This window comes from Bison bison, unplaced genomic scaffold, assembly GCF_000754665.1.
Source record: "Bison bison bison isolate TAMUID 2011002044 unplaced genomic scaffold, Bison_UMD1.0 scf7180017864037, whole genome shotgun sequence".
NCBI lineage: Eukaryota > Metazoa > Chordata > Mammalia > Artiodactyla > Bovidae > Bison > Bison bison.
Genome location: NW_011494609.1, coordinates 8,318,526 through 8,333,864, shown reverse-complemented (window position 1 = coordinate 8,333,864; position 15,339 = coordinate 8,318,526). Strand labels below are relative to the sequence as shown.

At 51.0% G+C, this 15,339-nt stretch overlaps 1 protein-coding gene across 4 annotated transcripts in view; it reads left to right on the top strand.

The window, feature by feature from the left end:
* The window catches only part of PDE9A (phosphodiesterase 9A), a 104,513-nt gene extending 103,212 nt beyond the window's left edge, over nt 1-1,301 (top strand). For all 4 annotated transcript variants that reach the window (XM_010834920.1, XM_010834919.1, XM_010834921.1 and 1 more), the window contains one exon: nt 1,075-1,301. In XM_010834920.1, the coding sequence (XP_010833222.1) occupies nt 1,075-1,085 (11 nt within the window). In that variant the 3' untranslated portion in view covers nt 1,086-1,301. The remainder of the gene's footprint in view (nt 1-1,074) is intronic.
* Nucleotides 1,302-15,339: the final 14,038 nt, after the last annotated feature.

Sequence of the window (15,339 nt, the reverse complement as noted above, 5' to 3'; positions counted from 1 at the left end):
CTGAGTGATGTCTCGGTTGTTGTTCAGTCACTCAGTTGTGTCCAGGTTTATGCGACCTCATGGGCTGCAGCGGACCTGGCTTCCCTGTCCGTTACTCTCTCCCGAAGCTTGCTCAAACTCATGTCCATTGAGTCGCTGATGCCATCCAACCATCTCATCCTCTGTCATCCCCTTCTCCTCCTGCCTTCAGTCTTACCCAGCATCAGAGTCTTTTCCAGTGAGTTGGCTCTTCACATCAGGTGGCCAAAGGATTGGAGCTTCAGCTTCAGCATCAGTCCTTCCCATGAATATTCAGGCTTGATTCCCTTTAGGATTGACTAGTTTTCAGACTGAAACGGGGACAGTGTGAAAAACTGGGAAGGATGGAGGAAGGGAAGGAAGGGAAGAAATCTGTATGTACAAATGTTTTTAAATGGAACGTCTCTTCCTAGCATATAATTGTTACAATTAGGCTCTGAAAGAAGGGGTCATGCCTTAGTTAACAGAAAAAGATCAATGATTAGCATCAGTCAGTTCAGTCGCTCAGTCGTGCCTGACTCTTTGCAACCCCGTGGACTGCAGCACACCAGGCTTCCCTGTCCATCACCAACTCCTGGAGCTTGCTCAAACTCATGTCCATCAAGTTGGTGATGCCATCCAACCATCTCATCCTGATTAGCATAGGTACCACTTATAAGAGAAAACATTTTTCAAAGCTTCTCAGAAATAGTCTTTGCTTATGTCACTACAAGCACATCCTCTGCACTTGTGGATCCTGGCTATTCATTCAGTCCAGGCAGAAGGCAAACCAGTTCATTCAGTCTCCATAGGGTCTGGTCACACCACATGAGTCCAGGCTTTGTTCATTACAAGCTGAGTGACACCCACAGGTGTCTCAGCCTCTCTGAGCCGCAGAGCCCCAATCTCTAAACTAGAGGTAATAATCCCATTCTTCTTGTTTTAGCTGTTCAACAAGCAGAAAATTCTGATACAGAAAAATCGCTCACTGTATGTGATGCCATGAGATTTGTGGTGTTGGCAGAGCATTTTTGATCCCACCAACACAAACCAGCATCTTTTCCCTTTTCCAAGCAGACTGTGCCTGAAGAAAGCAGAGAGCTGCAGACTACTCCTCTGGACCCAGCCGGCCGAACTTCGCAGGATCATCCATGCAGGAAAAAGTGGTCCTGAGTGCCTGCCACCACGAGATCGTTTTCTAAGAACCATTTTGTTCACTGATACAAAAAAAAACAGGACTTCACAAGCTGTACAGAATTTTTATTTTTAAACTGTCTTTTAAATAATATATTCTTATACAGAAATGGGTCTGAGCTTTTTTTTGGTGGAGTTAGGTACCCTGGGCTGCTTCAGGAATCTCCCCGGTGCCCTCCTGAGACAAGAACACTGTGCCTTCCTCACCCGTGTGTCTTAGAGCGATGGTCTGAGTGACTTGCTGAGTGCCTCCATATAATTCGGCATTAGATGTCAGCTCAGTGCCCAGAGCACTGGGGACATGCGTGTCCTCCTTGTGACTTGCTAGGGGGACGTTGGTGGCTGTGCTCGGGGACACAGGACTGGAGGTGGCTTGGTCAGGCTGCAGGTGGTGTGAGCCAAGAAATCCATGTGGGACACAGACAACCACAGGCTTGAGCCTGTTTCCAGGGGTGGGGATTCCACATCAAAATGAGCACATAGGACAAGGAGCCTATTTACTCAGCACATTTCAAGATCCCTGTCTCAGGGAACGATGCGCCCCATCTCAGGTCCTCCTGCTGCTGCTTCTGTTTTAGGGACAAGCACTGAGGATGTTCTGGGTGGACTGGCGCCCACAAGGGGAGACCCAGCCCCATCCAGTTCACAGTCCAGACACCCCCTCCCCATGTGCATTTAGACCCCTCAGTTCTCCCCAGAGCTGTGGGTTCCGTCTCTGTCCCCCTGGTAACACCTGCTCTAAAAACTGACTTTAGGGGCCGTCGGTATAGTCTGAGCTCTGGGGACATTTCATTCATGTGTTGGTTCAGTTTCCTTGGAGCATCTGTTCCCTCTGGTGAACTCCAGAATATTACTTCTTTGAATAATTCATTTTGGGGCTGTGAAATGTTCCATCTCTTCTTGAGTTCAGTTCCGTACCAGAGAGCGACCTTGGGTTCCACATCTCTTCTTAGTTTTGTTTATCATTTTCATGTTGCTAAAGCCACTGCACACCGCAGCTTAGGTTAAACTACAACCCAAACTCAGCAGGCGTTTAGATAAGATGCCTTCGGCCTGCGTGTCCTCCTGTGCTGGCGTTTTATCATCCGCTGTCCCCATCGGAGAGGCCGTGCTCTGAACAGCGCCTCTGTCTGCTGCACGCGGAATACCTGCCTCACCAAACTCTGCCTCAGTCAAGCTTCCCACGGTGATTACTGAAGGTAACACTGTGCACACACGTGCACACATGCACACAGTCACACATAGGTCCACACACACAGCTGCATAAGCATACACATACTTGCATACATATAGTCACGTGTCCACATATGGACGCTGAGGCCCCGTGCATGTTTACGTATACATGCGACATACATGCAATGCTTACATATACACTGAGCCCTGTACACACATGCTTGCGTATACACGTAGCATATGTGCAAGATACATACACATGTTTACATATGCACGGAGGCCCCATACACACATGCTTACATATACATGCAACATACGCATGCTTACATATACACTGAGGCCTCATACATGTGCTTACATATATGTGTAGCATATATACAACACACACACATGCTTACATATCCATCCAATCACATGTATGATCCATGCGTACACACATAAACATACGCGTGTACAATCACACATATGCACAGGTGCTCACACACATAATGCTCAGGGGTGCACTGTAAACATGATCACACATGCACACATGGACATGTGATCATACTCAGGCATGTGTCCACACACACACATGCATATACATAATCACGGATGTCCACAGACACATATGGTCATACCTGTACATGTGTGTGTACACATGCACACATATACATTTATAAACATACAATCGCATGTACACTTGTGTGTACACACACTCTAACACACCTCCTCTGCCTGACTGGGTGTAGGTTACACCAAGTCCTGGAACAGGGAAGTCAAGAAAGAAGAGGAGAGACTGTCCTGGCAGCACCTGTGACAGCCCAGGTGTTTGTGTCAATAGCCTGGCATCCTTAATGGGACGCCTTAACACATGCCCCGACCCCCAGACGAGGGGGCCAGGCCGCACAGCAGAAGGCGAGTGGTGGGTGACGCTGAACCATCGTCCTGGCCCTCCCCAGTCCGTGGAAAAATCATCTTTCATGAAACCCATCCTGGTGCCAAGAGGGTTGGGGACCACTGCCTTAGAGCATCAGGGGACCACTGGATGCTGTCCCCAGCCTTCTGCTTCGGAAGCGCTTCCACACTGCAGGGAGATCCTACCCCATGAGCTGAGCCATGGGATTGCTGAGGCCCCTTCCTGAGTCTCCTCTTACCCGGAGACGTCCCCCTCCCTTTAAGTTGCAGAGAAGCTGCCAGCCAGCCCCCCACTGCACAGACCAGCCCCAGAGCCCATGAGCCCTGTCTACCCAGGTCAGCCTGTACACCAGGACCCAGAAGGCCTCCTGCCCGGGGACACCCCACATGCTGGCCAAGAGACCACGTACCAAGTGCAGGCTGAGAGGAGGAGGTAGCCTCCCTCTGATCTCAGTGAAGGATGAAGCCAAGCCTCACAGGGAGCAGGTGGCGGAGACACAGCAGTGTCCTGACCTGCACGCAGCATGCTACAGCGAGACAACCGCCCCATCCTGCTCCCCAGTCACAGCTCCACCACACTGTGTTCATACGAGCGGACAACACAGCGCTATTTTCTACGGTTTCTCTCCCCAAGAACTTCCCCGAGCATGGGTCAAACACTGGATCCGATAAATCCCCAACAAATCCTCCTGGAAAACACCATCCTAGGGCTTGGTTCTGAGAGTGCTCTGCCCGGGGAACCAAGCTCATGCTGTCAGAAAGGCTGTGCAGTTGCTTGTGAGTTCAGCTGTGACCTTGTCACCAAGAAGGGAGAAAGGAGAGGTGTCTGTCTGCATGGTGTCCCTGTAGCTGAACACCCCCACCCCATCTCTCAGACCAAGGACATCTCCTGTGGGCTCCTCCATCCATGGGCTCCTCTCTCTATGGACTCCTCCATCCATGGGCTCCTCCATCCATGGGCTCCTCCATCCGTGGGCTCCTCCATCCATGGGCTCCTCCATCCGTGGGCTCCTCCATCCGTGGGCTCCTCTATGCACAGGCTCATCCATCCGTGCACTCTTCCACCCATGATATCTGAAGCCAGAATGACATCTTTAACTAAATCACTTGGGAACATCCATTCAGCAGGAGGATTGAATGAACATTAAACACACACAGTACTTCATCCTGGATAAACAGCCATTAGAGGAAGATAAACAGCCACTGGTGGGAACTGTGGGCTCACAGGTTTCCTCTGGCGAGAAGAGCGGCTGCTCTGCGGGGCCAGGCACCACGGAGCCGCCCCACCCGGTGGGTCAGTGGCCGCGGGAGTCGCCACATCCATCCTCACCCCAAAGCAGCAGGGGCACCGGTTCCCCACCTGCACTCAGGAGAGGGCCCCAGACATGACACGCCACTCTTATTGCCCCTCCAGTGTTATCATGAGGGGAGTTTTTACAACACAAATCAAAAGAATTTAACTGTAATTTGAATAAAGGGCAGGTGAAACCGTCACTCTGGATTTTGAGGGGACGTTCTCCACCAGGAGAGGAGGGGCTGGCAAGGGTGCTAGGGATTCGGGGTCCACTGTGTCTTCAGGCAGGTTTTCCCGGAGGCAGGCTGGGTTTCCAACCCACCTCGGGGAAGACAGAGGGCCAGTGGGTCCCACAGAGTCTCGGGAGCTCAGGGGTGGGTGCCTCCAGTAGGAGACAGCTTCTGGTGGTGGGTGGGGGGTGAGTCCCCTTGTCATAGGCTGAGTTATGTCCCATGAAATTTATCATCTGAAGCCCTCACTCCCCGGCACCTCAGAAAGTGACTGCATTTGGAGGTAGGATCGATAAAGAGGTAGTTACGTTGAAATGCAGTCGTTGGCGTGTGTCCTAATCCACGACGGCTGTGTCTGTATAAGAGGACACAGATGCGTGCAGAGGGACACAGATGGACAGACGGACAGGTGGGGACGCAGGAGGAGACGGTCTCCACACGCCCAGGAGAGAGGCCTTGTGGGGGATCAGCTCCGTCCACGCCTTGACCTTGTGGGCTTCTCACACAGCCCCCATCACTGTGTCCAGGCGGCCAGCATGGGGCCAGCACACTGGAGAGCCAGAAAGAGTGAAACGGGGACCCTGGGCGACCCCTGAATGTCCTGCAGCCCTGCAGCCGCCCCTCCTCTCTCCGGAACACTGCTTGTCCAAGGAGAGGCCTGTCCAGCACCGGGGACCTCCACAGAGGTGTCCGCTTGGGCAGAGGCATCAGCTGCACCCCTAGAGACACCTGGCCAGGCTTCCCCAGCCCCGAGGGGCCCTGCAAGCTGGGAGACAGGACTGAGGGCATCAGGACAACAGTGGATGTGCTGAGATGGAGGAGGCCCTTTGGAGGTGCCCAGGAGTCAAGGCCATGTCCACCTGGCTGGGCCTCCTTGCTCAGGGGCCCCTGACTCGTCCTCAGCCAAGGAGCCCAAACCAAATCCCTGCCTCAGAGCCTCTGCTGCAGAAGCCGATTTAGGTTCTGGCTGAAACGGGCAGACGGGTAGACATCTTATTTTTCCTGTAGTTTCCAAATTTTCTACAGTGACTGGTTTTACTATTCTGAATAGAATAAATAAATAAATTTTATTTTTTAAATAGGGCATGGAAAAGGCAAGACTGTCCATGGGGGACATTTTGGTGCCTGAGGAGGGAGGTATAAGGGGCAGAGGGACTTTCCCATCTCAGTCTCCACACACATGCCCATTGCCTCACACCCCGGGACTCTCAGTGACCCCAAAGCCAAGCAGTGGCCCGGGGTTCTCGGTGACAGAGGTGCCCAGGGTTTGGGGACCAAACTGTATTTTCCAAACCTTCACATCCACAAGTAGGAAAAACTTCCTTCCCCTGATTACGTTCTGGCTCTTCCTTTTGAAAAAAACAGGACCTCCTCACGGCAGCACCAGCAGGACAGGCTTGGCCCCCGCTGCAGGCACCACCTGCCCTGTCTCTCACTCCCCAACCCTTCCATGTGTGCTGAGGCCCCTGGGTGTCTACCCCCTCGGCGCTCCGGGCCAGCAGGGAAACCAGAGAGGAGCCACGTCCAGCATCCCCGGGGCCCGTGCATGGCTTGTGGTACACAGGGTGCCTGGAATCCATGGTCCTGCTGCCCCCAGTGATTTGGGGTGGCTCATGTTGCTTCCAAGGACTTTTAATCAGTGTTTTAAAATGGTTTACCAAGACCCCACACACTCTGGGGCGACTCTGCTGACCACTAACAGACTCTGGTGACCAATTACCAATCGAAGGAGTGAATTTTGAGTTTGTGGTCATTAACCTAGACAATCACTAAGAGGAAAACCGCTGCACGGTGTGTGTGTGTGTGAGTGGTGGGGGGACGGGGCACCCCTGCAGGCATGTGTGTTTGTGTAAGCATGTGTGTGACTCTGTGTGTGTGTGTGTGTGAGCATGAGGGGGTGGGGTACACTTGCAGGCACATGTGTGTGAGAGTGTGTGTGTTAGCATGTGTGTGTGTACGCACATCTGTGAGCATATGTTGAACCCACTTCCAGCTGAGAGGAACAATGCCCCAAAGATGAAACGATGGCACACATCCACTCTTGGCACAGTTTTCAGACCTGGCAGTGAACGGGGTAAAAACAGGAACATCTGGGCTTCATTCGGGAACAAAGGGACAGGTGTGAAGAGAGGCAGCGGAGTGGGACATGCCTTCCAGGCAGTGTCCTGAGATAATTCATGGTCATGAGAACTCTTGACTAATTTCTTCTGTTTTCCTTAACAGTATTAATAATTCTACAAAAGCTTCAAGATGCACTCAGTTCAGTTCAGTTCAGTTGCTCAGTCATGTCCGACTCTTTGCAACCCCATGAACCACAGCACACCAGGCCTCCCTGTCCATCACCAATTCTTGGAGTTTACCCAAACTCATGTCCATTGAGTTGTTGATGCCATCCAACCATCTCATCCTCTGTCGTCCCCTTCTCCTCCTGCCCTCAATCTTTCCCAGCATCAGGGTCTTTTCAAATGAGTCAGCTCTTCACATCAGGCGGCCAAAGGACTGGAGTTTCAGCTTCAACATCAGTCCTTCCAAAAACACCCAGGACTGATCTCCTTTAGGATGTACTGGTTGGATCTCCTTGAAGTCAAAATGCATTAGACATGCTGATTAGAGTGAAACAGAGGAGAGGCTTGGTAACTGGGGCCGCTGACCCCGCTGCCTGCCTCACTGCTGCTGAGACACCCAGAGGCACCTGCCCTTAAATAGCCAATGTGTGTCCCACAGATACTAATGGACCCTGGGGAGTGGTGGGCAGCGTGGCTCACAGCACCCACCTCCATGGAAACGCCTGCCGGTTGCAAAGGCCAAGGCTGCCTGCTGGGCTGATGTATGCACTGTGCCGACCACGGTCTACCAATTGAAAAGGAACTGCTGCTGCTGCTGCTAAGTCACTTCAGTCGTGTCCGACTCTGTGCGACCCCACAGACGGCAGCCCACCAGGCTCCCGCGTCCCTGGGATTCTCCAGGCAAGAACACTGGAGTGGGTTGCCATTTCCTTCTCCAATGCATGAAAGTGAAAAGTGAAAATGAAGTCGCTCAGTCGTGTCCAACTCCTAGTGACCCCATGGACTGCAGCCTACCAGGCCCCTCTGTCCATGGGATTTTCCAGGCAAGAGTACTGGAGGGGGGTGCCATTGCCTTCTCTGGACAAGGAACTGCACAGAAACGTTAATGTTTATAGACTGCCCACTCTGCTCCAACAAGCCCATCTGCCCTGAATGAAGCCCTGCGAGGCTTCCAGAAACCCAGCCGGCCTCCTCCAAGCCAGCTTGCTCCTCCCTCCTGCGCTGGCCCAGCTTCCACCATCAGGATGGACCACTGTCCTGAGGCTACCTGCTTCTGAAAAGAACCTGGCGGGATTGGGTTTCAATCCTTCTGGATTCCTCTTCTCACTAATTGTGTGGAAGCCTAACAGCCCACCTCCTGTATGTGTCCTGGAGCTGTTGTGGCAAAGTGCCCCAAGCTCGGTGACTTAAAAACAACAGGAAGGACTCCTCTGGGGGTCCAGTGGTTAGGACCCTGCACCTCAAATGCAGGGGGCACAAGTTTGATCCCTAGTTGGGGAACTAAGATTCAACATGCCGCCTAGAACTGCCAAAAAAAAAAGAAAAAAAAAAAACAAGAATTGATTCTCTCTCAGTTGAGGCAGCCATAAATCCAAAATTGAGCTGTGGTCAGTCGCTCTGCAAACTCTAGGGGAGAACCCTCCCTCAGCTCTTCCCAGGTCTGGCAGCTGCCAGCCGTCCTCACTAGTCCCTGGCTCATGGGGCAACAAACACCCCAATATGTGTCTCCCCGTCACATGGCCTTCTCCTCTGGTCTCCTTGCCCAACTTTCCTTCTCCTTCCGAGGACACCAGCCGTTGGATGAGGGCCCAGCCCAACCAGGCTGACCTCACCTTCCCTTATGGCATCTGTGAGGATATTTCCAAATCAGGTCACACTCACAGGAACAAGCGGTTTTGATCTTTGAGGGGAGACACAATTCCACCCTCTACGCCCTCACAGTCTGAGCTTTCCCATCTGTCCATTTCTACCTCTCTGGCTGGTTGTGAGAATTAACTCAACAGCCTGTGCCAAGCGCTCTGCACATTCTGGTACCCAGCTCTCCTTGAACATCAGGTACCCTCAGGAGCTGCCTGCCCTGCCTCTCTCACGGCTTAAGGCATCACTGCAGAAGGCCATCAATGATGTTTATCCCCTGGCAGGGGGTAGCTCTGTTACTCGGGGGAATCTTCTCTTGATCAGGCTCCCTCAAAAGAGCTGGGATCCAAAGAAGGCAGAAGGCAAGTGCCTGTAAGGAAAGGAGACTGGCAGATCCAGGGCAGAGGCAGGGGTGGGCCAGTGGGGTCTCTCTGAGAGGACTGGACACTGAGTAAAGTGTGACTCAAAAAGAGGAGAACTGGTTGAAACAGGTCAGAATGAAAAGGATGGATGGACCATAAAAATCCAGGAAAAGAAATGATGACCCTCTGCTAGATCAAACTCAAACCTGAAATGTCACCTTCAACCGTCTGTATACAAATGGGGAGTGTGTTGGTTAGATCTAGCTGTGTAATAAACGCCCTAAAATTTAGCGACTTGAAACAACATTTGGACTTCCCTGGTGGTCCAGTGGCTAAGACTCCACGCTCCCAATGCAGAGGGGGCCAGATCTGGGAACTAAGGTCTCACATGCAGCAGGGAAGATCCCGCTGCTCCTGGCGCAGCCAAATACATAAATAAATAGTTTATATAAGGAGAAAAGGAGAAGCAACAGCATTGATTATTAATATTCCTCAGGGCTTCGTGGGCTGACCAGACAGGATGGCTGGTCTGTCCCAGCTCAGCTGGAGCCGGCTGGTGTACATGGCCTTGCTCGCACGTCTGGCAGTGCTTGGCATCAGCTGGAGTTGCAGCCACACATGTCTGTCATGGTGCTGCAGGCTAGCAAAGTGTGGTTTGTTGATATGGCAGCAATGTGGTCCCGGCAGTGAGAGAGCGTGAACCCCGGGACCCAAGTACTTTCCAAGTCTGATCAAGCCTTACAGTCACCCTGTCCCCTTGGTCACAGCAAGTCACTTGGCTGTGACTGGATTTAAGGGGTGGAAAACTAGATGTTTCTTCATGACAGAGTTGCCAAGAACACAGGGCCTTTTGCCGTCTACCAGAGCGGGGACGATTGCGGTGTAGAACACAGCTGGCATTATTCTCCAGGCTCCTCTGGATACCTGTTTCCTCCTCGACCACCAAGCCCCCCACCCCATCAGTTTTACTAACCCTCCCACAAGTTACTTGATTTCAGGTGTGAAGGCACAGGGTCAATCCTGTGGAGAGCAGCTAAGTTATTGTCACATCCCAGGGCTGTGATTCTAGAATGCCCATTGACGAGATTCAACTAATAAAGCTCTTGAAATCTTCCCTGTGGTCCTTGGAGTGACTGCCCCGTCCCACTGTGGGCTCTGCTATCAGTGCACACCCAGTAATGATGGGTCTGTTTGTCCCAACTATGAGAATCAGGTAAGCCTTACACCCCGCTGACCAAGCCTGAGAGCAGACTGCATCTGGTACCATTTTGTGTGTGTGTTAGTTGCTCATTCATGTCCGATTCTTTGCGACCCATAGACCTTAGCCCGCCAGACCCCTCTCTGTCCATGGGATTTCCCAGGCAAGAGTACTTGGAGTGGGTTGCCATTTCCTCCTCCAGGAGATCTTCCTGACCCAGGGATTGAACACAGGTCTCCTGCATTGCAGGCTGATTCTTTACTGTCTGAGCCATCAGGGAAGCCTAGTACTATTTTATCTCACCAGAATTTATACATGTTTGTTTATTCCACTGAGCCACCAGGGGTACTTAATAGAAGTGTAGAGGATTTTAAGACATTATCCTGCAACAAAAGCCTGTAATCAAGGGATTCTTAAAAATGAATGTGAGATTTTATATTGAACCCCTAAAGGCTCACAAAAAGTGCCATATTTGGCCTTTAAAATGGTGGGAGGGCAAGGTGGAGTTTTCAGGCAGCCGTAAGACAAGCAGATAATAGCATCTTAAGAGAGGGAGAAACTTCAAGTAAACCGGGAAACATCTATAGGCTTTAACATGCTGCAGCCGAACAATTGTGTCTCCAGAGCATTTAGTTTTACTGGAAAGTGTTTATTAGAGAGTGTTAGATTGGGCAAGGCAGATACAAATGGTTTGTACATTCCAATCCCTATTTTGTTAAAGAAAAATGTTAAAAGGTATTTCACACTTCTGGGTGAAATGACAAGCGGTATTTTTCTAGCACACATTCCTCATTTTCTACAATGAGAGTGTATCACTTTTTCATCAGCAGATAGCCACGAACAATACTATATGTTGATGGGGTAACTTGGCCAAGACTCAGAGGCTGGGCAGATGGTAGATAAGAAGCTGGCAAGACTGGATCACAGCCCCTGTACATGGAACCCAGAGCCTGAGCTGTCAGCAGGAGCATCTCTAAGCCTCTAAGTAGGTGGTAATGGTTTTTTTAATCTTTATTGTCCGAGAAACCCAGCCCCATAAAGGTAAAAGCGGCCCCAGTCTTGGGTCAGGAGCCCCACCCTGGAGACCCTGCAGGCCATGGAGTCCGAACTCCCCACTGGGACTGCAGATAAGGGGTGTCCCTCAGGATTCCCTGAATGACAGCGTAATTATGGAGCAGGTGTTGAGGGCTTAATTCTACTGAGAATCACTGGTGCATAGTTAGATGTTTAACTGTCCAGAATCAACCATGCAAACTTGAAATGAGTGAGGTAAGTGTGGAGTTTGTGGAAATAAACATGAGGGTTGAGTTTGCTTCTTAAATAACTGCCTTGTATTTATTTTCATTCTCTTGGGCACATTAGAAGTTTAACCTTGCTCATGACCTTCTGAGCCTACGTGACACCTGCCTGATACAAGTAGGTGGTCAGACCCCTCATTCCACCAGCACCCTCTAGGTCAGGTCAGGTCAGCCCTTTCGTTAGAATTGCAAGAAAAAGTCCAATAAGCATTAGGAACCTTTTTTAGAAGTCTCGTTCTCCGAAGCTAATCTCTGACAAGTAAGCTGTCCTCACTGGTATCTCAAGAAAACACCTGAGTGCTGGGGGAGGGGTGAGGACCGGCACCAGGAAATGCAAGGGAGGCACATTCTCTGCTCCTTGATGGTCCCCAGCCTGGGCAGGTGAGATGTGCCAGGATGCTTGATGGACATGAGTGAGGGAATGAATAATGAGCAGTTGAGAGGCAGTCTAGGAATGTTGGTAATGCAGCTAACCTAGTGGAATCATCGGGTCTACTGGTCAAGCTTTCCTCTGAAAGTGTTACTAGCCCTGCATTAAAATTGGCTTAAAGAAAGCTTGGAAGCGCGAGTGAGAATAGAGATGCATGGATCTCCCTGAAGATGAGACACTCATTTCTGATAGGACTTCACAAAAACCCCTGGAAAAAACTCGTGGTATTTTCTTGATCTGCTGTGATGGGCTTATCTGCTGCTCCAGCTGAACAGATTCTCCACGTGTTTGTGTTTAGGAAAGACATGTCTTCTTTTGCTCAGAAATGAAGAGGTGTAAAGAAGGCACACATGACTGCAGAAAGACCAAAAAGTGTTCATAAAGGTTTCTCTCAGTGGCAAAAGCTGCTCTCGCCGCTGCAGGTGGTTGCAACAGAAATGGACCTTCCTCTGCCTCTGCTCAGGCCACTGCATCCCAAACCTGGCTGCTGACAACCGAGGGGACAACTCTGCTGCCACAGAGTCAAGCAGCCCCCAGGGAGAGGGGCAAGATGATGTAAACCCATGAGGTCTGAGCTTCTGTCTTTATCAGGGTATCGTCCTTGGTGACCGCAGCTGGCCTGTGAGTCATCATCCATCACTGGCTGCGTCCACAGGCTGATGGGGGAAGACCCCTTGCTGCCGGTGCAGTTGGTCACTTCCACCGAGTGCTGCTTCCTGGGGAAGGAAGCCCCCCACTTCCTGGAGGGAGCCCCCCGACTCAAGGTGAGGCATCTGGGTCTGGTCTTTCTGGGGTCCAGTTAAGGCTATGGACACAGCACCATAGCTCTTAGGGCCTCCAAGGGGTGGGCCTGGCTCCCACCAGCCCCTCCAGCAGAGTCTCCCGTGTATGTGTGCTAAGTCACTTCAGTCGTGTCCAACTCTTTGCGACCCCATGGACTGTAGCCCACCAGGCTCCTCTGTCCATGGGATTCTCCAGGCAAGAATACTGGAGTGTGTTGCCATGCCCTCTTCCAGGGGATCTTCCCCACCCATGGATCAAACCTGCCTCTCTTATGTTTCCTGCATTGGCAGGCAGGTTCTTTAGCAGTGAGCCACCTGGGAAGCCCAGGATCTCCTGTGGTTCCTTTGAATGCCACACGAGTAGTCAGTGCTGACCGGAGCAGGAGACCCTTGTCATCATGGCCGAGGGTTCAGTGACCAATCAGTACACAGGCTATGTCCAAAGTCCCCAAGACGCTTTCCAGCTCGAAGCCTGTCCTCACCCTGAGACACCCTCCCAGCCCACAGGCTGCCCACAGCATGCCCAAATCTCAAGAAGCATCATTCACAGCCAACAGGTGAAAGGTTTTCTCTGCAGGGAGCCTTGCTGGGCTCACACGTTCATGCCTCAGGCTGATCCAGCCTGAATTGCTGAGGGCCTAGAGGGAGCGAGCAAATTAGCCAAGATGGCAGCGGTCAGGCTCTCTTGCCCCACGTTTTATAAATAGTGATGTAACAGCTGAGATCATTTATAGTGCTACGCACGTGCATGGTGGTGTGGCCCCATATAAGCACCATCTGAGACGCTCTAGTAGGAGAGACGAGTCTCGTGCTGTGTTAGCCATTAGAGAGTAAAGTGTGTCCGAGTTACAGCTGCATCTGCTGCACCAGCCAGGAGAGAATCAACATGTCTGCAAGTTCCTGAGCTTCCTCGAGTTTTCTTCCAGCTTCCCCACCTGTGCCTTGTCTACCCTGGGTTCAGCCAAGAGAGGCAGGACCCAAATGGATCAGCCAGTGCCCCGCAAGGTCAAAGGGATGCAGAATTGGTCTGCCTCGCCAAGAGTTCTCCCAGTTCTGGGATGCTCAGGAACCACGTGGACTCCATGAGATTAGCTTCTCTCTGATGTTACAGCCAAGAAAAATTACTGTTTTTTTTTTTTTACCACACCACACAGCTTGTGGGACCTAAGTTCCCCGACCAGGGATTGAACCTGTGCCCTCGGCAGTGAGAGCAGAATCCCAACCACTGGATCGCCAAGGATGTCCCCAAAAATGATCATTTTTTAAATGAAGCTTTTTATTTTGAGGCAATTGTAAGTTCCCCTGCAGCTGTAAGAAAGAACACAGAGGGCTCCCATGTAGCCTTTACCAGATCCCCGTGATGGTAACATCTTATAGAAATCTGTACCGAATCACCACCCAGTTGTCGACATGTTGACCAGCACAGTCCAGACACGCAGCATTCCATCCCCATGAGAAGCCTTCTGCTGCCCTTTCGTAGCCTCACCCTCTTTCCTTCCACCTCGCCTCACCCCCTGACAACCCGTAGTCTGTTCTCTATCTCTATAATTGCATCATGAGTGTTCTATAAGTGAAGTCACACAGTATGTGGTCTTTGGGGGTTGACTTAGTTAACTTGGCATCATTCCCTGCAGGTTAATCCCGGTGCTTGTGTGCATCGGGAATTTCTTCCTTTTTAAGAGACTTTTGTTTATTTACTTTTGTCTGTGCAGGTCTTCGTCGCTGCATGTGGACTTCCTCTAGTTGCAGAGAGCAGGGGCTGTTCTCTAGCTGCAGTGTGCGGGCTTCTCATTGCAGTGGCTTCTCTTGTGGAGGACGGGCTCTAGGACACACGGGCCTCAGTAGCTGTGGCTCCGGAGCTATAGAGCATCGGCTCAATAGTTGTGGTGCCCGGGGTTAGTTGCTCCACAGCATGTGGGATCTCATTAGACCAGGGATCAAACCCATGTCTCCTGCAAGAGCAGGCAGATTCTTTAGCGCTGAGCCACCGGGGAAGCCCAGGAATTTGTTCCTTTGTATGGCTAAGTCGTGCTCCACAAACTGAGTACATCACAGTTTAACTGTTCGCCTGTTGAAGGGCATCTGGGCTGATTCCAGTTTTTGGCTGTTATGAATAAAGCTGCCTCAGACATTCACCAACATGCTGTGTGTGAATATGATATTTCGTCTCTCTAGGATGAATGCCCAGGAGTGTATTTATTAGATCATGTGCTGAGTGTATATTTGCTTTTATAAGAAGCGGTCAAATCATTTTCCAGAACGGTTATACCTACACCTTTCCACCAGCAATGGCCAAGTGGCCCAGTTCCTCCACACTTTCTTTAGTATCTGGTGTTGCCACTGTTTAATTTTGCTTTGGTGAGAGGCCACTGTGGCTCTAGTCTGCACGCCCGTGATGGCCAAGCACATCTGAAAAGATGTGCTCTGTGTACGCTCATTAGTAAAATGTGTGTTATGGATATGGCTCGCTTTCAAAGCTGTTTGGGTATTGTTGTGGCTTTGCTGTTTTTATTGTTGAGTTTTGGAAGTTCTCTGTATATTCTAGATTCTGTCAGATATGCAGT